The sequence below is a fragment of the Psammomys obesus genome, unplaced genomic scaffold (assembly GCF_907164565.1).
Source record: "Psammomys obesus unplaced genomic scaffold, mPsaObe1.curated_primary_1811, whole genome shotgun sequence".
Taxonomy (NCBI): Eukaryota; Metazoa; Chordata; class Mammalia; order Rodentia; family Muridae; genus Psammomys; species Psammomys obesus.
The window spans coordinates 11,929,213-11,953,422 of record NW_026596131.1 but is presented as its reverse complement, the minus strand read 5'-3'; the positions used below and the strand labels follow the sequence as shown (position 1 = coordinate 11,953,422).

The following is a 24,210-nucleotide window of genomic DNA, read 5'->3' as shown; positions in this document are numbered from 1 at the left end:
AATTTACTTAATGGTCACAAAGAAGTTATGTTAGACACAGGGAAGTTCAAAGTCAGAAGGCCAGTTTCAGGAGCGCGCTGGGGGTGACAGTGAAGGTGGGGGAAAGGACAAGACTAAAATTGGTCCAAGTGTTGGGGATCAAGACTAGCCCACACTGACCACTCGGACACTAGACTCAGAATGGTGAAAGCTTATTGACCACTGAACAAAGACTGACCAAACTCTAACGCTGGTCTGTTTCTAAGGCAGGCTTTTTATAAGAAAACCCATAACCAGGTAACCAGGTGTAGGAAGCAAGGGGAGGTCAGCATTACATCATTTTGACTAGCTAAACAAAGCATTTTAAGCTGATTGGCTAGGACACAGGAAGGGAAGCAGCTTGGGGACTTTCCAGGTCCGCACAGACCCAGGAGAAAGAAACACAGCAGGGTATTGTGGTTTTGTTTAAGTAGAATATATATCATTAGTTCAAGCAGAACATTCAACAAGTATCGAATTGTAAGTAAAGGCTATCCAAGTTCTCAGGCTCTGCCTGCCTGATCACCTTTATGATCAAAACGGAGACTTAAAAAACAAATGTCCGCAGTTATGCTAGGCAGTAAGGCCCGGACATGTCTGGACGTATCTCAGTGTCAGAGTACCTCAACACAAGATAGTCTGGCTCTGATCCTGTAACATCCCAAAGCTCCAAAATCCAGTCAGTTAACTAGACTTGCAGAAGGTTCGTTCAAAGCTGCAGCTTCTTCCTCAGAATTTTTGTGAGCAGAATTTTGATGTAAATGCTTTAAGAGGGCAGGAGAGATGGTTTAGTTAAGAGCACCTGTTGCTCCTGCAGGGCGCTGAGTTCAGTGCCCAGGGCCCACCCGGCCGCTCACAGCCAGCAGTCAGGACAGTTCCCGGCAGTCTGACCCCTCCTTCTCACTCCCCACCAGCCCCAGGCTTGCACACGCTGCATGGATGTACACACAGGCAAAATGCTCACATACATGAAATAATAAATATTTAAAGAAGTCAAAACCCTGTAAGGCAAGTCCTTAACGTTTAAAGTGTCTTGTTGGAAACTGGTTGATATATGATACTTGGGACAAACAGGCCTGAAGCCCTGGGGACATTAATTCTCTGTCTTTTTTTTTTTTTTTTTTCCACATAACACGTTTTGTTTATTTTTATATTTCTGAGGCTTTGTTTATTTTTTGCCTTATGCGTACCAGTGTTTTGACTGACTGCGCCGATCTGTGCACCACATGCATGCGGTGCCCAGAGGCCAGCAGAGCACGCTGGGTCTCCTGGAACTGGATTATTAACTGCCATGAGGGTGCTGGGAATCAAACTCAGATCCTCTGCAAGAGCAGCCAGTGCTCTTAATCTCTAAGCCACCCCACCAGCTCCACTCACACACATTTGAAAAAAAAATGTGGCAAAATACACAGAACATAAATCTAGTGTATCTTCCACACAGTGATGAGCTCTTTGTGACTGGCTTATTTCTCTTAACCCAGTGTCATCCGTATTGTAGAGTCAGGCTTTCCTTGAGCACGTGCGTGCGTGCGCGCGCGTGTGTGCACAGTTTTTATTTATGTGTATGTTGCATGTGTCTGCTTCGTTGCACGGGCATTGCATTCATGCGGTGACCTCTGGGGCTAATAGGTGTCCGGTCCTCTGGAACTGGAGCTACAGTATATTATGAGCTGCCTGGTGTGGGTTCAGTCTTCTGCAAGAGCAGCAAGTATTGAGCCATTTCTTCAGCACCCCATGTTTTATTCTTGAAGATTTGTTTTTAAGTCAGGCAAAGGTGGCACATGCCTTTAATCCCAGCCCCAGAGAGGCAGAAGCAGAGCAATCTCAGTTCAAGGCCAGGCTGGTCTACAGGGCAGCCAGGGCGACACAGAGAAACCCTATCTTGAAAAACAAAAACTTGAAAAAAAAAAAAAAAAAAAAAAAAAGATTTATGTTTGAGTATGTGCATCTGTGTGTGGCTATGTATGTGGGCTCTGTAACTGCATTAACAGGCAGCTTTGAGCTGCCCCCTGTGGGTGCTGGGAACTAAGGTCTTCTGGAAAAGCAATGCATTCACTGATCTCTTCAATTGATTCTCCATTTCTTTTTAAATTTGTAATCAAAATACCTTTAAAAAAAAAGTATAAATTGGCTGTGGTTTGAAAAACCAAAGCTCAACCAGATGCAGCGGTGCGAGCCTGTAATCCCAGCACTCGGGGAGGCAGAGGCAGGCGGATCTCTGTGAGTTCGAGGCCAGCCTGGTCTACAAAGCGAGTCCAGGACAGCCAGGACTACACAGAGAAACCCTGTCTCAAAAAACCAAAATAATAATAATAATAATAATAATAATAATAATAAAAATTAAGAGCCCTGGTGGCACATACACTTAGGAGTTAAAGGCAGGCAGATCTCTGAGTTCAAGGCTAACCTGGAGTACACAGTGAGTTCCAGAACAGCCAAGGCTGTCCCAGGGCTGCCCAGGGAAACTCCTCAAAAACCAAAGCAGCAGCAGCAGCAGCATCTCTGGTCCCCAGGGTGCCTCCTTTGAAGCCCAGCAGTGGCAGAACAGGGCTGGACACAGCCTCAGTAGCTACCAAGGCGCTGGCTGTTAAAATCACAAGGGGAAAAAAAAAATTCCAAGCAGATATTATGAGAGGCTCAGAGCTAAAACTCAGAAGCAGAGATTTTGTGTCCCACTAGGAACAGTGGTACAGTCTCGGTGGTACTACAGCCACGGAGACAGCTTCCATGACAGGAGGACACAGAACAGACTGGGATGAAACCGAAAGGGGGTAGCTAACAAGAGCCAGCTCAACAGCACGCACTGTTTGGCTTTTTCCCTCTGAGGACCCGGTGTCATCATTATCGTTATTATTATCATTATCATCACATTTAGTGTGTGAGTGCACGCGTGTGCATGTGTGTGTGTCTACATGCCTGCGGTGACTAGAGTGCTGTTTCTCTCCTTCCTCTCTGCGGGTCACAGGTATGGAACTCAGGTTGTGAAACTTGGCAGCACGCCCCTTTACTCACTGAGCCGCCACAGCGGCCTGTGGGCAGTGCTTATAAACAGGGATCAGGACCCCACTGGGATAGGGTGCTAAAGACAGGCCTGAAGAGTGGGAGGGCATGCAGGGAAGAGGCTGGATTTCAGAGCCTGGAGAAACACAGGCCACAGGCGTGGGCAGGAACGAGGGGGAAGACAATTGTTAACCCTTAAGTCAGCACCTTTGAGGACAGTTGCATTCACCCTTCTGTTCCAAACTGTCTTGTCAAGTAAACAACCTCAGAAGATAAAGGTGGGGCCTTCCTCTGAAGCAGGGGGCGCATCTTGTCCTATTGAGAAGATAATAAAGCGATGTCTGTCTGGCAAATGCTAGTGTGCTGGCAGCTGGCCCATCAATTCAACAGTCTGCTTTCCTCTGTAGAGTGCTTCGGCTGTCCTGCATGCATCTTCATGTCTCTGCCTCATCCCTGTGAGCTTGCTGGATGAGAAGCTGCCCAGCATGAGGCCAGTGTTGCTCACTTGGTCAAAATAACACTGTCTGACCTAGGAGTCTTGTGTCTTCTTGGCAAGAGTCTTGAACCTGTGCCAGGCTAAACTGTCAGCAGATAAGAGGGAAACTCCTCAGGGCCTTCCTTCCTAGTTCCGACAGTAGTTAGGGGCATGCAAGTTCAAACAGTTTTGTAATTTTGTTTTTGAGACAGGGTCTCTCTGAGTAGTCCTGGCTGTCCTGGAACTCCCTACACAGACCAGACTGGCCTCGAATTCACAGAGAGCTGCCTGCCTCTGCCTTCCAGCACTGAGATCAAAAGTGTGCAGCACCACATCAGTCTTTTTTGGTCTTTACTGGCTTGTTTTTGACACAGGGTATCTTAGTTTCATGTCTTTGCTATAATAAAGTACTCTGACAAAAGTAATATCAAGGAAGAAAGTGTTCATTCACCTTGCCTCCAATCCAGGGAAGCCGAGGAACCTGAAGGCAGTAGTCATATGCACACTGAAGAGCTTGAACTGTGGCACGCCTAATCAAGGTCAGGCTGGCCTGCATGACAAGTACGAGCAAGCCAGGGCTCTATGAGGAGGCTTTGCCCCAATAAAGAAAAGAAAAGAAAAACACCAACCTGATCTAGACAATCCCCACTTGCAACTCTCTTCCCATTGTATCCAGTTGACAGCTAACAGTAGCCATCAGGCTGGCCTTGAACTCTCTGAGTAGGCAAGGACATCGAACTTCTAATCCTCTTGCCTTTCCCCTCCAAGAGTAGAGGTGTGTATCCCCACAGCTAATTTATGCAGTGCTGGGGATTGAACTATACAGGGCTTCATTTAGATGTTGAGCAAGCATGAAATTGAAGTACAACCCCAGGCCCGACGCTCACGCTTGGTGACCTTCCTTTCTCAAAAGAATGTCAGAAGAAAGAGAAGACTTAGTGTGATGTTCTAGGGCCACTGGACAGAACAGCAGCTGAAGCCCAGCAAGGCTTAGGCAGTGGCTGGGGAGGCAAAGTCAGCTCCCCAGCTGTGTTCTTGGCTTTGGAACAAGAAAGAGCACTTCAGGGCAGGTACAAGCAGGAACCTGGCGGTTTTTCTGGGCAGAAAGCCAAACCTATAAGCGGATTTGTGCTACTGACAGTAGCACAGATTATGACCCGAAGACCCAAGTTAGAGAGTAAAGGAAGCTCCTGAGAAACCTGAGGTGTTGGGAGAGACTGGGGGGGGGTGCGGGGCCCCTGGGGGAGGGACAGGACACTTGGGTTGGGGGAGGGGCGGCGGGGGGGGGGGGGGATGCTGAAAATGGTGGACCTGGACCATTAACACCGATGGAGGTCTCCCACAGGGGAGGAGAGCATCCCCCAGGAAGGGAGGAGCTGTGGGTGGAAAGTTGAAGAAGATGGGGCTCCCTACATGACGCCCTTCATCTCAACGGGTAGTCACCAAAAAAAGGGATGACAGCCCATGCTCCACAGGGCACCCCACCGCAGCCTGCCCCCTACCTGAGCCCTCCACCTCCAACACCAGATCTGAGCTACGGGCTTTCCTTCTATCCTTCCGAAGGAAACTAGGCCTGACCCATCAAACCCATGGTCCTAGTGAGGGGAGCCGGCCAGGCTGCCTCCCAGCTGCCATCCACCCGCTTCTGATTTCCAGAAACCTGGGGTGGGCGTCCCTAAGCGCACATTACTCAGCCAGCGCAGCAGGCGACCTCGCCTCTCAGCGCCCTTCCCGGCCTTCACTGCACATGCTAGCCCTGGACGGTGCGAACTGAACATCCCTGTCCAACTCCGGAATAGGTGCGTCCGGGGTGTGGCTCTCGCTGGAGAGCGGCGTCCGGTGTGACGGCCATCGAAGATCCCGGGGGACAGCCCCGAAACGGCGCTCGCGGCAGCAGCCATTAGTAGCTGCACATCGGCTTTTCGGGGGACGGCCCGACAGACGCTCAGTCTCTGGAGTTGCAGCGGCCCCGGGGCTGGCGGGGACACAGGGGCAGCTGCAGGAGCCGGAGGCGCCACGGCGGCCCGCGGTGGGCAGGGCGGGGCAGGGCAGGGCAGCAGCCTGCGCGCGCCCCACAGGGACCGGCCTCTCCGCCCCGGAGCTCAGTGTGCAGGGCGGCGGACGGGGCGCACCCCGGGCGGGCTCGCATGGACCTCCCGCGCCGCTGGCTCTTCCGGATGTTGCTGTTGGTGGCCACCGGCTCCGGGATCCTCTTCCTGCTGTACTCCTCGGCGGGGCAGCGGTCCCGGAAGACCTGGGCCCCCGCCAGGTAAGCGCTGCGGGGTGCTGCGCCCAAGGCGCGGGGAGGGCGCGCGCACGCAGCTCTCCCGCCGCCCGCGGAAACCCTGGCGTGGCAGGGACTCACTTTTTAATCTCATGCTGCCCCGAGTACCTGCGTTTGCGTGTCCCACCACCACGCCCCATCCCCGTCCCTGGAGCACACTGGCGACCCTGATGTCTTTGATCAGTTTTATCCAGGCCTAATTGGAAGCTCCCCGTTGCCACTTTTCCTGGATCCCCTTTTGGGGTAGGGACCCAAGTTCCCTGCTTTCCAACTTTATCCTACTCTTCAGGCAGGAGGTGACCAGTTCTCTGCTCCGCTCACTCTGGGCTCTGCACTCAGGCCTACCTACATCTGGCTCCCTTTTATTCGGGTCTATTATTTGTTTAAGTGGTTAATTTGATAAGCTTCATCTGGGCCTGCTCTTGAGAAAGGTGAGCTCTGTGTGCACCTGCACAGACGCCAATTCAGGGCCTATTTGAGGCTTCCACCTACTGAAGGAGCCTCCAGAGGGTTTAGCTTTGTTTCAGGGAGGTAAGCCAAGCTATAGCAAGAATCTGGGTCTGGAGGGGGCCGGAAGAGCCCATACAGCAACTTTCAGAGACCTCAGCAACCACCCTTTCTCCTCCTAGCTAGCTTTTGCTTCTGCAAAAAAAAAAAAAAAATGGGTATCTAGTGTCTAGCTAAAGGACACACCTCATTTGCAAAAGTAACATGAAAGTTGCTTGCAAACAATTGATACAGTCTCCTTAGCTGGCAACATCCTGCAGTGGGTTTAATATGTCTTCACCTAGATTACACCTTAACAAAGCACTTCCTCCCTCTCTCTCTCTCTCTCTCTCTCTCTCTCTCTCTCTCTCTCTCCACAGGGTTTCTCTGTGTAGAGCTGGCTGTCCTGGAACTCTCTTTGTAAATCAGGCTGGCCTCAAACTCACAGAGATCCCCCCTGCCTCTGCCTCTGCCTCCTGAGAGCTGGGTTTAAAGACCTGCATCCGAAGTGCCCAACTAGGCTCTTCCTTTTCAAGAAATGTTTTTATTATTTCTTTTATTTTTGAGATCATAATATAATTACATCATTTCTCCTTCCCTTTCCTCCCTCTAAAATCTTCCATATGTTCCTCTTTGCTTTTTTAAATTGCTGACCTACCTCTTTTTTCTTAATTGTTGTTACATTATATATACATACATATATACACACACACACAGAGAGAGACATTTACCTTTCTAAACAGAGCCTGCTCAGTCTGTATAATGTTACTTGTATGTATGTTTTGGGGCTGGCCATTTGGTTTGGATAAGCCGTTGGTGGGTTCTTTGCTGTGGAGGACCCACTCTCCAGCTCTCAGCAGTTCCTAGTCGACTGTAACTCTTTGTGTAGGGTCGAAGGCCTAGAGGTCTCTCCCCAGTGCAATGTGGCCAAACCTTTTCCTCTCTCAAGAGCTCTCTCTTCCTTTCAAACTCTGATACGGGGACTGGGCGTGTAGCTCAGTTGGTAGAGTGTTTGCCTTTCATGCATGAAGTCTTGGGGTTCCGTCCTCAATACGAAATGTAAAAAACAACAACAAAAACCCGACAAAATCTGGTATGAACCAAGAGCCTGTCCTTTTCCTTGTTTTAGTTGGCATTTGCTGCAGTAAAACCAGAACATGGGGGAGAAGAGGCAGGTTAGAACTTAGCCTGGCTGCAGGAGGTGGCTTAGGTAGCCCAGCAGGGCAGGTGGCTTTCTGAGTATAGCCGGAAGCTGAGCATCCTTCCTGTGAATGGGGCCAAGAGATAGCCAGGCCGGAGAGTGGTTGGGCTTGCAGAGCCCAGGGGGCCCCTGTTGCACCTTAGGGGGACCTGGTCATCTCCCCACAAGACTCTGATTCCAAAAGATTCTCCTGCCTGAGAATTTTTTTTAAGTTTCTTTTTATAGCCAATATTTTTAAATTAAATTTATTCTTTGAAAATTCTGTATGTCATCTGGGCAGTGGTGGCACATGCCTTTAATCCCAGCTCTTTGGAGGCAGAGGCAGGGGATCCCTGAGTTCCAGGCCAGCTTGGTCTAGAGTGAGTTCCAGGACAGCCAGGGCTACACAGAGAAACCCTGTCTCAAATACCCAAGGGGGGAAGAAAAGAGAGACAGAAAATTCCATACTTGTATATGATAGATTCTAATGACTTTCACCCCACCCTCCACCCTCTCTTGTCTCCAGCCCAGTCCCACCAGCAGCCCTTTCTCCGAACCCTCTAGTAAGGCCCCTTGCCTTTTTGCTGTGTTTCATAAACTCCTGAGTTTAACCAAGGATCTGTGTGAGCATGAGTGTGGAACTGACCTTTGGAGCCTGGTGGGCTCACCAGTGGGCACACAACTGATAACAATAGCCACGGCCCTCCCATCCCCAGAATCCATCCGTTCAGTAATCCTTCCCAAAGGGAGAGGAGAGTTCCAAGAGCTCTGCCCCTGCCTACCAGGGACTGCTGACAGAGGAGGCAGGCAGCTAACTGCAGCTCCTTTGAGTTCATGACTGCAAAGGCCATGTCGTGCCCTGAGGACAGTGCTTCACAGCCCCTCCCCCATCGTCAGGCTCTTACATCCTTCCCGCCCTGGATGCTGCAATGCCCCCTATGACTTCCATGAGTGCTCCGTAGTGCCCCTGCCCTTTCACACAGATAAATGAACACATTCACAGCACACATATACACATTATACAGTCTTGTTGTTTTGTTTTAATTAAGCTGAGTATATCTACATTTACTTTCTTGCTTTGTTTTGAGACAGTAGCTCATAAAACTCAAACTAGCTTCAAACATGCCATATAGCTGAGGATGGCCTTGAACTCATAATCCTCCTGCCCCTGCCTCTGCCTCTAGAGTGCTAGAATTAAAGCAGGTGCCTCCACACCTGAAGAATGCCTTTAGTTTTACAAAAATGTACATTTTGTGCTTGTTTCTCAGGCTTCAGAGTCTTCACAGAGGGGTATGGGTGCTTAACTCCCTTTAAGGGAGGCCTGGGTAACAGGAAGAACGTGGATTCTGTGGATTCCTGAGAGGGTGGCCAGTGAAGTCACCAAACCCAAGGAAGCTGGGAGGAGGTCCCATTAGGCTTGGGGTGAGGGCCAAAGTTCAGGAGAGTCCCCATTATCTATCCTCCCCCTCCCCGTTCCAGTCACTTTCGTCCTGCTACCCCAAGTCTGTGGGCCCACAGTTCCCCTTTGAGTTCACAAGGCCCACTGCCTGACAGTTACCAGAGGGTGGGGGTGGGGTGGAGAGTGGAGCTTGGGGGCTATCAGAACCTCAGGATCGGCTGAGGTGGGGTGGAGAGGGGAGATTGGGGGCTATCAGAACCTCAGGACGGGCTGGGTGTAGACGCTTGCCAGGCTCCTTCCAGGTAGTTCTGGCTGAGCACATAGGGTCTCAGCTCCTCAGAGGAGGGAGGAGCTACAGGATTATAGGGCTGGACATCTGGCTAGTGGAGGAGGGGAAGCGATCATCCCTTCAGGTTCTTACTGGAAACCTGGGGAAAAGGGCCGCACAGATTACAAACTCAGAACTGGCCCAGTGAGCTCAGGACCTCCTAGGCAAAACTACAGGCTCTCCACACCCCTGGACTCCCTAATGCTGCTGGGACATGGCCACCACCCTCGGAATGGGCCTTCTCCATCCTTTCCCCCTGTCCTGGGGCCTCATAGTGCCTGGGCCCTTCCTTTTTCCCCTGAGAGACAATGGCTGACATTTAGAAGGCCTCTTCCTGTGGGCTAAGTTAGCTGTTCTCTTGGGCTCCTTCCAACAAATCAGGGGATCCAAGTACTGTTGGGCAGAGCCTGAAACCGAGACTCAGTGGACAGCTGGCGAGAGATGGCCGCATGTAAACCCTCCCATGCCTCAAGCTTCTGCTGTCGCTGTTTGCTTCCGTGTCACTATCCCCAGCCTGGCTTCAAACCTATGTAGTAGAGGGTGGCCTTGAACTCTTGGGGCTTTGGCAGGAGACCTCTCAGGCAGTCACAGTTCCAGGGACTGTCCATCTTTCCTGTTTTATATTTTCATATTTTAACCACCCCTGCTCCTATAAGCTCCGCATTTCTGCCCCTTGCTGAGAGACACGACATGGTTTCTGTAGGTAGGCAGAACGTGACTGAGTCATGGTACATCTAATAATGCTACAAACTGAGTAATGGTGCAAGCTGAATTTGTACATCTAAAGAGGGTGCAGAATCAGGATCAGAGGACTAAACGTCTGGGGACCCTGGCATTTTGTCAGCCTCGGAGCTGAGGAAGTCAGCCTGGAAGCTTCTGAGTGCTGGTAGGACCCCCTTTATGTCTGCCTTTCCCACCAGGAGCATCACGTCACCTCGAGCATTCTTTGAACCCAAGGCATCGAATTCCGAAAACAGAAAGGTACAGTGGTCCACCGCTCTGGGGCGCTTTGAGCATGGTCTAGCTAGGAGGAGAGAAGAAAACAGAAACATTCTTGAGGCTTCTGGGTCTAATCTGTTTGGACCTCCACCAGCACCGAGGTAAAACATCCATCCTCTCCAGGAATCTTAGACCTGGCCACTAGTGCTTCCTGTATCCCAGCAGAAAATGGTAGATAGATAAATGCCTCCAGGGTGTAGCCAGCTGGAAAGTTCTTGGGAGCCTCAAGATTGTGTCCTTATTTGAACTGTGTGTCTGAATGTGTGTGTATGTGTTCGTGTGTGTGTGTGTGTGTGTGTGTGTGTGTGTGTGTGTGTGTACCGGTACCACAGAGGATACAGGCAGCAGAACCCCTCAGAGCTGGAATTACAGGCAGTTGTGGGTTCTGGGAATTGAACTCAGGTCTTCTGCAAGAGTAGTATGTGCTTCTCATCACTGAGGCATCTTTCCAGCACCTTTGAATTGTCTCTTTTCTTAAAGTTAATATCGTTTATTTTAATATTTCTTTATTAGTAGTAGCATGCATGTGTTTGCTTGTGTGTATGTACTGCGCCATGCGTGCGCAGGTACCTAAAAAGCGTGGGATCCTCCAGAAGTGGAGTTACAGACAGGTGTGGGCCACCCAGTGTGGGTACAGGGAACGGAACCCGGGTCCTCTACGGAGCAATATGCTCTCTTAACCATCCAGCCATCTCTTGGCCCCTTAAAAGTGTATCTTTGTGTTGAATGGCTTCTTTGCTCTATTCCTCCAAAATCTAGTTCTGATAAGTCTCAGTCCACCTGCTCACTGAAATCACAAGCTCTGGGGAATGCCCCATCTTTGCCTCGAGGGCCTTAGACCTTTAAGACTCTGGTCCATAATCTTAGATAGCACTTTGCTCTTCAATTTTAGGTAAATGGTAAAGAGGCAAACTGAGGCACGGAGCAGTGAGTGCCTTGCCCAGGCCAGCTCGGCAGTAATCGGTGCCACTGGGCTGGGAGCCCTGATCTGACCCCAGCCCTGGCCACCCAGCATACCACGCTGGGTGGTATGCAGCTTTCTCTGCCACCCCAGCTCCTCATACTGGTTGAACTGGGCAGTTTGTGTCTTTTGTGTATTAATACAGGCTTCAGCATTGACTTTGGTACCTAAGAGACCAGACTTGGACATGTTTTGTGAGGTTTTAGGGACTCAGGGGGAGGAGGGGCGGAGATGTCCCTGTGTTCAAGAATTTAGTGATAGCCTAGTCACTCAGAGATGGAACAAGTGGTTCTGGGCAGGTGATAAGGTGTGGAACAGGTTGTGGCCACATGATTAGCAGCTGGAGAAGCTATAAACATCTTGAGAGCTTGGGTCAGGCCATTTTTAAGTTTCCAACAGGTTTTCTACTTGGGGCTAGTTGGCACATCGTCCCAGCTGGTTTAAAACAGGCATTGCTCTGACTTTTGGGCACACATGTAGCAAGGTGTTCCATGGGGACCAAGGTGTTCCAAGGTGTTAAGATGGGGAAATCCCATCTTAACATATTAGATACCCAGGGACCAGAGAAAGGAGGGCAAGCAGACCCAGAGTCTTTGATTGTGGGAGTTACTGATGGAAGTGTGGTCCTACAAGCAGCAAGGCCCGTTGGATTCCCACACTTTGGACCAGAAAGAGGGATTTGCTTATGGCTCAGAACAAAAGTGATGTCACCCGACCTGGAACACGCCTGGTTCATCTTAAGGAAATATTGAAGAGTCAGGTGCATCTGTCTGTTGGTGAGGACACAAGATAAACACAGAAAGGGCACCCAACTGAACTGAACCATGCAGGACTATACAGAAACATCCACCTACTTTACTACCTGGGCCATGGGCTCACCCACTCACACCTGCTCTTACAGCTTCCTGTTTGATTGCAGCCAACCTCTTTCTGCCATTCTGCTGTCCCTTACTGACTGCTAACTCTTCAGACACCATTGTCCACCAGCAAACCTCCGGTCTTTCCAAGGAGAGGTGCCATAGTTTAGGCCAAAGTCAAAAGTTTTCTTGGCTGGCTGCGTGACATCCGCCATCTGTCTTTGATTTAACAAACCATCGACAACGTTCTTGAGTGTTACCCCACTCACTCCATCCCCCCACATGCCCTGTGGTTTCATTGCATCATTTTTGCACAGTGTGGGATGCTCATATGTTGCGTGATAGCAGAAACCACTGTACAGCCATTTCCTTCTCTGTCCTTTGATCAACAGCTTGACAAAGAAGCTTATTCAGAAGTAACAGAGCTCCACCCCACCCCCACACCAAGGCTGTGTGAGACTCAGCACTGTGGGAAAGCAACAGATTGGAATGGGGCCTGCTAACAACCTCACTGTCCCAGAAGGACCCTAAGTGAAGTCCTGTTCCTGAGGCCCCCAGAATTCAGGGCACCAACTAGGTGACTTGAAACAACAGAGGTTGGGGCTTAGAGCGTGGTCTGCTTTTGCAAAGGTCCCAAGTTTGGTCTGCAGCTCCCATATCGGGCAGCTCACTCATAACCTCCTAGAGCCGCAGCTCTTGGGGGATCTGATGCCTCTGGCTGTCTGTGGGACAGCTGCTCTCTCAGGCATAAACACACACATGCACTCTCCACTGGTTCTGAATGCTAAAGGACCTCAGGGGCCATATTTACCCCGAGGCTCTAGGAAGCCCCCTCATCTTCTGTTTTCAGCTTGGCTTGGTATCACCCCATCTCCACATCTATCTACTTCATGGCCTCTGTTTTTCACACTGTTCCATTATTAGGAGGCTGGTATTTAGGGCTAGCCATGTTTAGGGGAAGCCTAAGCCCGTAAGACCTCATTCTGATGATATTCACAAACACCTTATTTCCAAGCAAGGCTGATGCTTTGCCTTTTCTGTTGTTGTGACAAACACATGAGAAAACAACTTCAAAGGAAGAGAAGTTATGTTGGCTCATGGTTTCATGGCATCATGGGAGACAGCAGATGGTAAAACAGAGTCATTTACATCCTGGCAGCCTGTAAGCAGCGTGAGAGAACACGAGGGCACCCTGGGACAAGGTATACCCCCCCCCCCGTGACCAGCTTCCTCCAGCGAGGCTCATTGCAGTGTTTCTACCCTCTTTCAATGATGCAATCAAATTTGTACTGGTAGCAGTAGCAGTAGTATAATAATCTATTTTAAAATGCCACAACAGAACTGGTATGAAGAGATTTGTACAGAGGTGGAGTGACAGAAAGAGTGAGAGACAGGGGAAGGGAGGTGCCTCAGGCACAGGGGAGAGAAACTGAGGCAGAGAGAGTGGTGCAGTAACCAGTTGGTCCTTTTTCTTTAATATTTTTTTCTTTTATGTGCATTAGTGTGAAAGTGTCGGATCCCTTGAAACTGGAGTTACAGACAGTTATGAGCTGCCATGTGGTTGCTGGGAATCGAACCCGGGTTCATTTTAGGAAGAGCAGACAGTGCTCTTAACCACTGCGCCATCCCTCCAGCCCGGCTGGTCCTTTTCATCTGGTGCTCAGTTCAAGCTCCTGTGGCACACAGCTGGCTGCAGGCAGCAGGTGGTGACATCAGGCTGTAGGCGACCTAGGAGCTGGCTAGTGCTTTGGCTTGTGAACTGACAAGTAGTAGTTTTGGTGTTTTGAGTCTCTCTATGTAGCCCTGACTGTCCTAGAACTCTGTATTTGGGCCAGGCTGGCCTTGAACTCACAGAGATCCTGCTGTCTCTGCCTCGGGAATGCTAGAATTAAAGGTGTGCATCACTATGCTGAGCCGACATTAAATTATGAATCCATCTATGGGTCAACTGATAAAGGGAAGAGCTCTCGTGATCCAAATGCTCTCCATGATTAGCCTCACGAGCTGGGGATAAAGCTACCTGAAAGGCACATCAGGTCCAAAACATCACAGGGTCATTTTAAGGTTCTCAGTGGAAACCGATGCTGGGAGGTGGGATTGGGTCAGGCTGACAGACTCTAAGTCCTGGGCTTGAATCCACGGAAGACACAGGCCCCACTCACTGCTTACAAAGTACCCAAAGTTTTCCCAACTGGGAGGTGAAACCACAGCCACTGAAACACGGACATATGGCCTCTGGGCAAGGAAGGGCTGGGCAGGCTCAATCCAGAAATGTCCCTGACCTCGGGCTGCTGGAGCACAGGCTGGCTCAGCCAAAGGTTCCAGGGATGGCCCCTTCCAGAGGAGTAAGGGAAGCTCAGGCTTCTGAATTCTGTGGGGTCTGTAGGCTCCAGGGGAGAAACACCCCTCACCCCCACCTCGTGGGCTTAGCCCTCTCCCCTTCTCATCCCCAGAGCCGCCTTTGCCAACACCCACTTCCCCTGGCCATTCAGAAGAACAATCGTTTCCGGTGCCTGTTTGATCTCTCCACCCCAGTGCTGCTGTGGGAAGGCCTCTTCACCCAAGGGCTCTGGAACAATCTGAGCCAGCACAATGCCCCCTACGGATGGCAGGGGCTCTCCCACCAAAGTAACCTGCTACCTGCTGCCTCTCTCCTGCCTTCTGCCTTGGCTGGCCCCTCCTCTCCCCTGTTGGCCCTCCTGTGTACCAGCTCTGGCTGCCTCCACAGCATCCCTGGAGACCCTCAGGGGCTCTTCTGTGACTCCTGCCTCTCTCTCCCCCTTCATCCAAGCACCCAGGACAAAGCTGAGATTTCCTCGCTCAGTGCCTCTCACTGTTTTGGGTTCGCCCTGGCATGGCAGATGTCCAGTATTTAATGTGGTCTGACATCACAAGTTAAAGGGCCTTCCACAGCACCAGCGTGGCTATTTGTGGCACACACCACCTCAGTCAGACCCACCCCATGCCTTGAATTCTTTTCTTCTGGAGTGTACCCAGTCTTAGAGAATTATTTCTTCTAGATATTCAGGCCACCTAAGCTCCCCCTATCCTTTTCTCTCCACCCCGATACTCCCATTCTCCCCCACCCTAGGATGGCCTGCATAACATAGGTCCCAAGCTAGAGAGTCTGGGGAATGCCTGACAACAGCCCGATCCTCATGGCTCCCCCTTGTCCTCACCCACAGCCATTGTCTCTACCCTGAGACTTCTGAGCGACCCCGAGAGCGCGGGGCTGTTTGGCGCCTCCAGGGAACGACCTCTGAGCTGCATTCGCTGTGCTGTGGTGGGTAATGGAGGCATTCTGAACGGGTCCCGTCAGGGTCAGAAAATCGATGCCCATGACTATGTGTTCAGGTAATGAGGACAGGGGCCAGGGAACTGGGTGGGCAGCTGGCATTCTGCTAGCCCTGAGGCCAGGGCAAGAAAATTACAGTTATGAAGTAGCAACGAAAATAATTTTATGGCTGGGGGTGTCATCACAACAAGAGGAATTATATTAAAGGGTCGCAGTGTTAGTAAGGCTGAGAACCGCTGCCTTAGACCAAGACAAGTCCAACTCTAAATACAGAGCGCAACTGCCCAGTGATGAGGAGCCTGGGAGGGTCCCCAGGCCTAGATTGCCCCTTCAGAGAGCATCCCTTGAGGACCCAAGAAGTGAGGCTGAGGCTAGACCCCAAACAGATATTCTCATGGGTGGGGGAAGGATACAGACGAGAAGGATGGGGACAGGTGAGGCAGAGCCATGGGGATGGAAGTTAGCCAGACAGCCTGGTGCTGCTGCAGAGACGCTAAGAGGCTCCTGCTGGCGCCAGACTCAATGGAGCAGTGATCAAAGGCTTTGAACGCGATGTGGGCACCAAGATCTCCTTCTACGGGTTCACCGTGAACACCATGAAGAATTCTCTCATCTCCTACTCCAACCTGGGATTCACCTCTGTACCACAAGGGCAGGTGAGGTCAGCAGTGGGTGAACCATGAGGGTTGACAGTGGGTGCTGTCTTCTTAGGGGCTCTCTTCCATGGGGAAAACCTTGGGGTTCACAGACTCTCAGTCCAGTGGACAGATAGGTAGTATTAGGATCTTTGCTACCTTCCAGTTGGCCAAAGGCACCCTCATTCAATCCCAGCACTCCCAAGGCAGAGGCAGGCAGATCTCTGTGAGTTCGAGGCCATCCTGATCTACATGGTGAGTTTCAGGAATAGCCAGGGCTACATATAGAGTGGTCCTGTCTCAGTGAAACAAAACAGAAAGATTTTGGCCACCTGAGGCAGACATTAGAGCAAAAGACAGATCTGCTGGACATTGCCCCATTCTTTCTGTTGGCTCAGGGCTGCCTCTCAAGCATGGAAGGGGAAGGGTTAATAGTTACTGAATATAGATGGGCACCCTGTGAACCCCACTTCACTGGGGAGGAGACTGAAGCCCAGTGTCCTTCCATGCAGCAAGTCAGCAGAAGGCCCCAGGTTCAAACCTCAAGTGCTTACCCCAGAGTTCCCTTATCTATGCACAGTGCAAGGGCATATTGTTCCCAGAGTGCTACAGGGCATGGCAAGTGTCACAGTTGGTCTGTGTGGGATCATCAGACCTGTTTTCAGGTGCCAGAGCTAAGGGCTACTGAGAGGTTACCAGGCATGGTGGTGGTACACACCACCTTTGGCCCCAGCATTTGGGAGGCAGGGGCAGGCAGATCTCTGAGGTTTTTGAGGCCAGCCTAGTCTACATAGCACTGTATACCTCTGGTCAGCTAGAGGTATACAGTGAAACTGTCTTGGGGGATGGGGGTGGGGGGGAATGCTAAGATGTTTGGGATGCTTAGCAAGACATTAAGCTAGAATTACCCAAATCTAGGCCCCCTGGAGATGTTTCCATTCCCTTACACTACTCACCCAGAGAATAATGTGTGACATCTTTTTTTTTTTTAATTTATTTTATGTATATGAATACTCTATCTTCATGTATACCTGCATGCCAGAGGAGGGCATACACATCTCAATATAGATGGTTATGAGCCACCATGTGGTTGCTGGGAATTGAACTCAAGACCTCTGGAAGAGCAATCAAGTCCTCTTAACCACTGAGCCATCTCATCTTGAACTGAGTCTCATGCCTGGGTCACAGCTAGTGTGAAGGCGACCTTGGTGTCCTCTCCCCTGGGCCTTCCCTCCACACTCACTTTCTGCCTTGATCTCTCTGGGTGCCACAGGCAGGGTGAGGGATTCTATGGGTCTAGAAGGGGATGGGCCATGTTTTTAGAAGCTTCTGCCTCTGATCAGGACATTCAGGAGTGTCCTCAGCATAGCGTCTAGGCACTGAGTCCCCACTGTGGAAGCTATCAGTTCTCGAGAGAACAAGATGTGGCCATAGAGCCTCTGTGGCAGTCTGTCACCGCACTTGCGATGGCAAGCCTTTATCTAATCTCATCAAGTCAGCATGTCAGGAATTTGGGAGTGGCTTAGCAAGGGTTTATCGCTCAGGCAGTGGGCTGCTGTCTTCTGAAGGCAGGAGTAGGGCTGGGGTCAGGATGGCCATGTTACAGGTCTTGTTCACTTGGGCCCTTCTGGCGATCCCTCAGGAGTCCTCATGGCATGTTCATTCACTTTCCCCAGACGGAGCAATTCAGGGAGAGCAGGGAAGCCACACACCTTTTATGGCCCAGTCTGCAAGATTTTGTGTGGGTTTTGCCTGCATGTATGTCTGTGCACCATGTCCATGCTTGGCCATGCTCACAGAGGCCAGAGAGGGTGTTGGTGTTGTCGGTGGTTGTGAGCCACCATGTGGGTGCTGAGAACCAAATCCAGGTTTCTGGAAGAAGAGCAAGTGTTCTTTACCACTGAGCCATCGCTCCAGTCCATCTAGTTTCTAGTTTTAGAGTCTAGCAGGAGGCTCAGAAGGCAGAGGCGCCAGAAGTTCCTTGGCTGTGTTGGGAGTTTGGAGACTAGACTAAACTACATGAGACTCTCTTTTTCATTTGTTTTGTTCTGTTGAGACAGTTTTTCTGTGTAGCCTTGGCTGTCCTGTACTTGCTTTGTAGACCAGACTTGCCTGGAACCCACAGAGATCCACCTACCTCTGCTTCCCTGAGTGCTGGAATTACAGGCGTGTGCCACCATGCCCAGCTGAAACTGTGTTAAAAAGAAAACACAAACACAAAGAAGCTTCTATGCACTAGTCACAAAAGTCCAGCCAATCCTCAAGGGAAGGGCGATCATGCCATTCACCTCTTACAGGGAGGGCTATCAGAGGTCTGTGAGTCTACACTGAAACCACCCATGTTCCTCCCAGGGGGGAATGCAGCCTAGTAAGGAAACCCTCGCAAGCTTGGGTGGTGAGATGAGGTGGAGGGACTATTTCCTGGGGAGCTGAAGGCAGCCTTGTCTGACACCCTGACAGGACCTGCGCTACATCTTCATCCCCTCAAGCATCCGAGAATACCTGATGCTGAGATCTGCCATTCTGGGTGTGAGTGTTCCAGAAGGTCCTGATCAAGGGGACAGGTGAGCAGCTGACTGGAGTGTAAGCCTCTGGGAGTTGGGAACACAGTGAGCCTCTCCCCTTGTTCCTAGGATCCATGGTTGGATAGAGCAGCTAGCTGATGGTCCGTTAGCCCTGGCTATGGTGTGAGTTGTCTGAAGGGAAAACTCTCTTTCCAAAATTCATTAATCTCTAAAATATTCAGCATAATTTAGCCCTGGGGATTGTAACCTGGCTGACAGTGGCTGCCACTTCTGAGAACCCTTGGGTGGGTTGGGCCACAGGACTCACAGAACACTGTCTAGTGAATGGAGAGGGAATGAGGCCAAGCTCAGATGGCCAAGCCTGAAGTTAAAGCTAAGGGCAGATTTGGCAGGGCTCCCATTTTTTTCAGGGGTTCGGGGCCCAGGTAGCCCTGCTGGATGAGAGGTAGATTTTTCTCAAGGGGTGAAAAGACCTGGCCCCCTCAACTCTAAGCTGCTGTCCCAACTGTCCTGCTAGAGGACAGGCAGGCAGGTGGGAGGGTGAGAGTGAGGGCAGCTGGCCCATTTTCCACACCACTCTGGAAACGAAGAGCTGGGTTTAGTGTCCCTGTCACTGATCCTAGCAGGTAGGAGACCTTCCCAGGACTCTGCCCTAGCCTGAGCTTTCTCAGTGTGTTGTGCCTTAGAAACCTAGGCTACTGCTGTGGCCAGAAGACCAAACCCCTTTCATGGCTCTTGGGACATGTGACCCCCTCTTTGGAGCAGCTTCGGGGTGGGGGGCTCTTTATGGGTGAAATGATAGACACCAGGCTGGGCTGGGTGCCCCACCCCCACCCTGTGATTACCTAACAATTGCTCCCTGGCGTCATGAGAGCCGAGAGGGTGGGTTCTGTGACATGCTGGGAATGGGCTCTTGGGGGGAACTGCCTCAGAGGCTTTGGGTGGACATAAGCCTCCCTAACACCAATGAGCTCCCCCTCCCATACCCCTAATCCATCCCCGACCCAGTCCCCATCCCAGTCCCGGTCTAACCACGCTGACAATTCAACCAACCAGCAGCCCCTCCCGAGCTCTGGAGGCGCCGCCCCCTCCCCCTCCCCTTCCCCCACCCGAGGGGGGACTCCCACCCGCCAAACATCTCATAACCCCACCCCAGTGCCCTCTCAGCCGTCCTCCCGGGCTTCCTCCCAATCTCCAAGTCCTCATATTCAACATGTGCCGCGAGGGTCTACTCAAGTCCCTACTCCTCCAGCCTCCAAATCTCCCTCCCAGACTGGATTAAAATCCCTCTCTCGAAACCCTTCCCTGATACCCTCCAAGTCCCCTTCCCATAGCCCTGTCAACTCGGCCTCCTACATCGGGCCCCGGGCCATCCCCTCCTACATTGCCCCCTATGTGCCACGTTTCATGAAAGAGACCCCCTATTTCCAGCCCCCGACAGCACCTCTTCCTTACAATCGGTGCTTTCCCTGTCCCTTTCCATGCCAGGCCCAGGAAACCAGGCAGCCCCCGCCCCCGCCCCCTGACTCCATCTACTTCCCCCTCCTGCCACCGCCCCCTCACGTTCCCCAGGTGCACTGCTCCTTCCCCACCCCTCCGTCCCTGTTCATCCCCCCGTCCTCCCTCTCCTACACGCCACCGACGGAGGTCCTGCTGAAGGGGAAGCCGCACGTGGTGCCGTCGGTGCTGCCAGCCACCTTCTATACCCCGTTCTCCCGCTTCTACTCCCAGCCCCGGCCCTACCGCTACCACAGGCGCTTAACCCTCCCTTCGCTCTCCTTTCAATACGATGGTGCTGGACGCTCTGTCCACTTCTATCGTGGGACCTAGGCCTCACATCTATTTCGGACCAGAAACCTCTGCCAGGAAATTCAAACTCCTGCATCCAGACTTCATCCGCTACCTGACAGAGAGGTAATGGGGATGGGGTGGGAGACGGGAGGACCGACACCCCCTCCTTTCCCTTTTCACACCTACCCTGGGTTGGACCACCTTCCTGATGGGCCTCCTTCACTATACACCGGGACAGCACCCTACTGAGTGCCGTGTGTCCAAGTGTACTAAATGCTTCTGTGATTTTACTTGCTGTCTTTACTACCTTAATGGAGGTGGTGAGGTGGTTCAGCACCACAAGAAACAGAATCCAAGGAACCTTCACAAAGCCAGAAGGCGCACAGTGGTGTTGGGGGCTAAAAGTCTACTGTCATCACTTTGAGCTCTAAAACCGAGCCCACCAAAAGCCACTGAGAACTGAGGGGAGCGGTCAGCCTGACCTCACCTCCTTCCATCCCTCAATGCTCCCCCCCACCCAACCCTTTCCTCCTGTTAGTAGTTTGCAATAATGAGGGACTATAGGGTGGGTGTTTGGTTCTGCAAGGACATATTTTGGTTGTCATGATGCCCCCCCAGGTAGGTACAGGCCAAGGAGCTGCCAAACATCCTTCAGTGCCTAGGTCCCGTAGTGATGCCCAGTGCTAGCCACCCTATAGCTGAGACACCCACGGCACACCACAAAGGCCAACATCTCAACAGAACGTGGTTAAAGCAGTGGGTGGATGGAGGCCAGTGGAAGTCCTGTGAGCCTGTGTGACCTGCCCAGTGAAGCTTAGACCTGAACCCAGGTCTGAGGTCAGGACCTGCAGACACTGTCACAACAATGAACCCAGAGCTAGGATCTGAGTGAGCTCCCTGCTCACCTGTGCTTCCTGCTGGTCAGGTTGTGTGGGGGAGAGAAGCTTCTCTCTCAGGTTAAAGAGGAAAAACAGTATGTGCCCAAGCACTGAAGATCTCAGTTGTAGAATGGGAGAAAGGCGAGTACCTCACCCCTATAAGGTGTCTGTTTCATCCTAAAATCCTCACACTTGCATTTTCCCTAAAGAGTAGAAGAAGGGCCAGTTTCTGAACTTTTCCAGCCCGGGGGAGGGGGAGGAGTAAAGTTGCAATCATCAAACAGGCTTTCAACGCCTTCTCAGGTCTTTATTTAAATCTTTGTGGGGAGGGCTGGGTGTGGGTGGCCCACACCTTTAATCCCAGCACTCCTGGGGGCAGAGGCAGGTGGGCCCAGGACAGCCGACAGAGAAACCAAGTGTCCAAAAACTAACCAACCAAACAAACAAACAAAAAAAAAACTTTGTTTGCATGCAAACAGGAACAACACATGGAGATTAGGGCACAACCACTGTGTCACCCTATAGTCTCTGTCTTGTTGCTTGTTCTGTTGGCTGGGCTAGCTGACCTTTGAGCACCTGGGGTTCAGCTGTCTGCCTCCCATCCCATGGGTTATGACCCCATGGGAGCCAAACTGGGTCATAAGGCTTGTGTGACGAGGGCTTTACAAACCGAGCTCTCCCTAGCCCCTTCTCAGGTTTCAACGGTTTCTGATATCCTTCCAGATTTCTGAAATCCAAGATGATTAACACACGCTTTGGAGACATGTATATGCCTAGCACAGGAGCGCTCATGCTGCTGACAGCCTTGCACACCTGTGACCAGGTAGGTAGGCGGTCTTCTAGAGGAGCCAGGGCCGCAGAGCCTGGCTGTCAGCAGAACTCAGTGTGGCCCAAGGCTAGCTGTCCAGTGTGACTCAGCCTCAGGGGCAAGGGAGCCTGTTTGTTATCCAGGGGGGTCGGTTCTGGGTCAGCCTTGCTTCAGCTCCCACATCCTCCTGCCCTGCTTCCCTTTTTGTATGTGGTATCTAAGGTGCAATTGGCCAAACAGCTCTTCTGAAAACAAAAACCTCAGAACTGGCTGGGGATGTCCTGGAGCTGGCATGGGTCAGCCTTCCACCTCCCACCTCCCCCCCCCCAAAAAAAAACCCCAAAAAACTGTGGTTAAAGTAGGGTCTGCCTGGTGATGTGAAAGGGGGCAGAGGGAGGCCGAGTTTTCAAGGGCAGGGTATGGAATGCAGATGAAGGAAGCATGAGACCCTAGGTTCAGTCCTTAATCAGGCTGTGATTCCCTCTAAAGGCTTGAGGGATGGAGGTTAGCCACCACCCTGGCCCTGTACACTTCACCTAGTCCAATGCAGGTCTTTCTCAAGCGCAGTCACTGCAGTCCTGGGTGATTGCTTCCAGCCTTGAACTTCATGATGTCTGAATCACACTCAGGTGGCAAACCCAGCTCTGCCCCACTGCCCGAACGGGGGCATCTGTAATTACTAACCTCCCCTTCTGTTCGATGGGCTTAAGGCCCATCTTCGAGAATGTGTTCAAAGGGCACAGTCCCCATGTTGAACTGTTTATCTGCTTCCTCCATCTTTACAAGGGAACCTATTTGGGGACCGCACACTATTTCAAGTAAACAAATGCTGTGACTGTCCTTGCCCAGGTCAGTGCCTATGGATTCATCACAAGCAACTACCAGAAATACTCAGACCACTATTTCGACCGAGAAAAGAAACCACTGATATTCTACGCAAACCACGATCTGTCCCTGGAAGCCGCGCTCTGGCGGGATTTGCACAACGCCGGCATCCTTTGGCTGTACCAGCGTTGACACCGAAAGTACCAGAGTTCTTTGCTTCAAAAGCACTTTTTCTGACCTTTCAACCTTTGGAAGAGGCAACACTCCCCTTGGTCCTCTACTTCCCACCAGTGGGCACTGAGACCGAGACCCATGGCCATCACATCACCAGAGCCTGTTCACAACGCCTGGGACCGTCTTGACTCAAGAAAAGCCTTCTGGGTCTTGGCCGAGGGAGGGCAGGCTACTTTGCAGGATTTGTTTTAAAATTGAACTTTTAACACCCACAAAATGAGACAATGATCTTCACTAGCAAAGAGGCAGGTATGTCTCAGAGCTAAGTATTTGAAAGCCAGCACCTGCTCCTGAGCAACTAGACATATATTCAAGTACTCAGGGCTATCCCGTAAGCAAGACCAAGCAGAGGCCCACCCCCAGCTGAAACCAGTGGCACAGTTCCCACATGCCAAGCCGTTCAACCTGTGAGGACACCTTAAGCTTTCGGACAACACCTCTGCCTCGGAGAGAGGGCTAGAACCAGAGGCAGAGTGTAATTTGAGGCTAGAAAATAGGGTAAGTGATGGATGACCATTTTGCCTTTTTTGTTGGTAAAGGAGAAGACAGTCTAGAGGGAAGGAGTGTGGTGGCGCTCAGAACAGAGACTACCTAGCAGACACATGCACCGAGACCCGGGTTGTAAGCGCCGAGTACCGTATCATGGGAGGTACCAGCAGCTGACCAGCCTCACACGTTACCACCACTGAGAGAAGTCCTACTGGAGATGTATTTCTCGTCACCAACAGGATTACTGAGTGATGGACCCTCACCCTCACATCATAGCTTCAATAAACACCAACTGAGGCACTTTAGTTTCATGAGCCATTTCCAGTCTCATCCAACCATCATACAGTCCCTAAAACCGCATAAGGCTGGGGTTGGGGAATGGGTAGCTATGGAGACTGCTGGTCAGACACCCCAAGGCTAAGGACTGACCTTTAGTTCTGTGGTTTGGGAAAAATGACGGGGATAGCTACTGACCTTAACAACTTAAAAAAGAAACCTCAAGACAGCTGGGAGTGGTGGTAGGCACTTTTATTCCCAGCACGGCCAGCCACCCAGAGCTGGTCTCAAAAAACAAAAGCAAATCCAATAGAGTGGCCATGGTGGCTCCTACCTTAATTCCAGGCTGAGACAGGCCTGCTAATAGTTTGAGACCCAGCCTGGGGTTTAGTTACCATGGAATCTACAGCCTCTTCCTGCTGTCCCAAAAGCAGAAGTTAGAACAAGGGTAAACGTGAGTCCTGCCA

The 24,210-nt window shown here is 51.4% G+C and overlaps 3 protein-coding genes across 3 annotated transcripts in view; all 3 read left to right on the top strand.

The window, feature by feature from the left end:
- Positions 1–5,397, top strand: part of St6galnac1 (ST6 N-acetylgalactosaminide alpha-2,6-sialyltransferase 1) — a 47,610-nt gene extending 42,213 nt beyond the window's left edge. The window contains exon 10 of the mRNA XM_055592466.1: positions 5,293–5,397. Coding sequence (XP_055448441.1) covers positions 5,293–5,397 — 105 coding nt within the window. The remainder of the gene's footprint in view (positions 1–5,292) is intronic.
- Positions 5,398–5,567: 170 nt separating this feature from the next.
- St6galnac2 (ST6 N-acetylgalactosaminide alpha-2,6-sialyltransferase 2) lies at positions 5,568–23,766 on the top strand. Its single transcript, XM_055592049.1, has 9 exons — positions 5,568–5,762; positions 10,091–10,151; positions 14,441–14,615; positions 15,173–15,341; positions 15,800–15,938; positions 18,378–18,481; positions 20,273–20,356; positions 21,835–21,934; positions 22,769–23,766. The coding sequence occupies exons 1-9, from the start codon at positions 5,641–5,643 to the stop codon at positions 22,934–22,936; spliced, it is 1,122 nt and encodes a 373-aa protein (XP_055448024.1). The 5' UTR covers positions 5,568–5,640; the 3' UTR covers positions 22,937–23,766.
- LOC129665413 (uncharacterized) lies at positions 19,409–20,272 on the top strand. The gene has a single exon (XM_055592050.1). The coding sequence runs from the start codon at positions 19,409–19,411 to the stop codon at positions 20,270–20,272; it is 864 nt and encodes a 287-aa protein (XP_055448025.1).
- Positions 23,767–24,210: the final 444 nt, after the last annotated feature.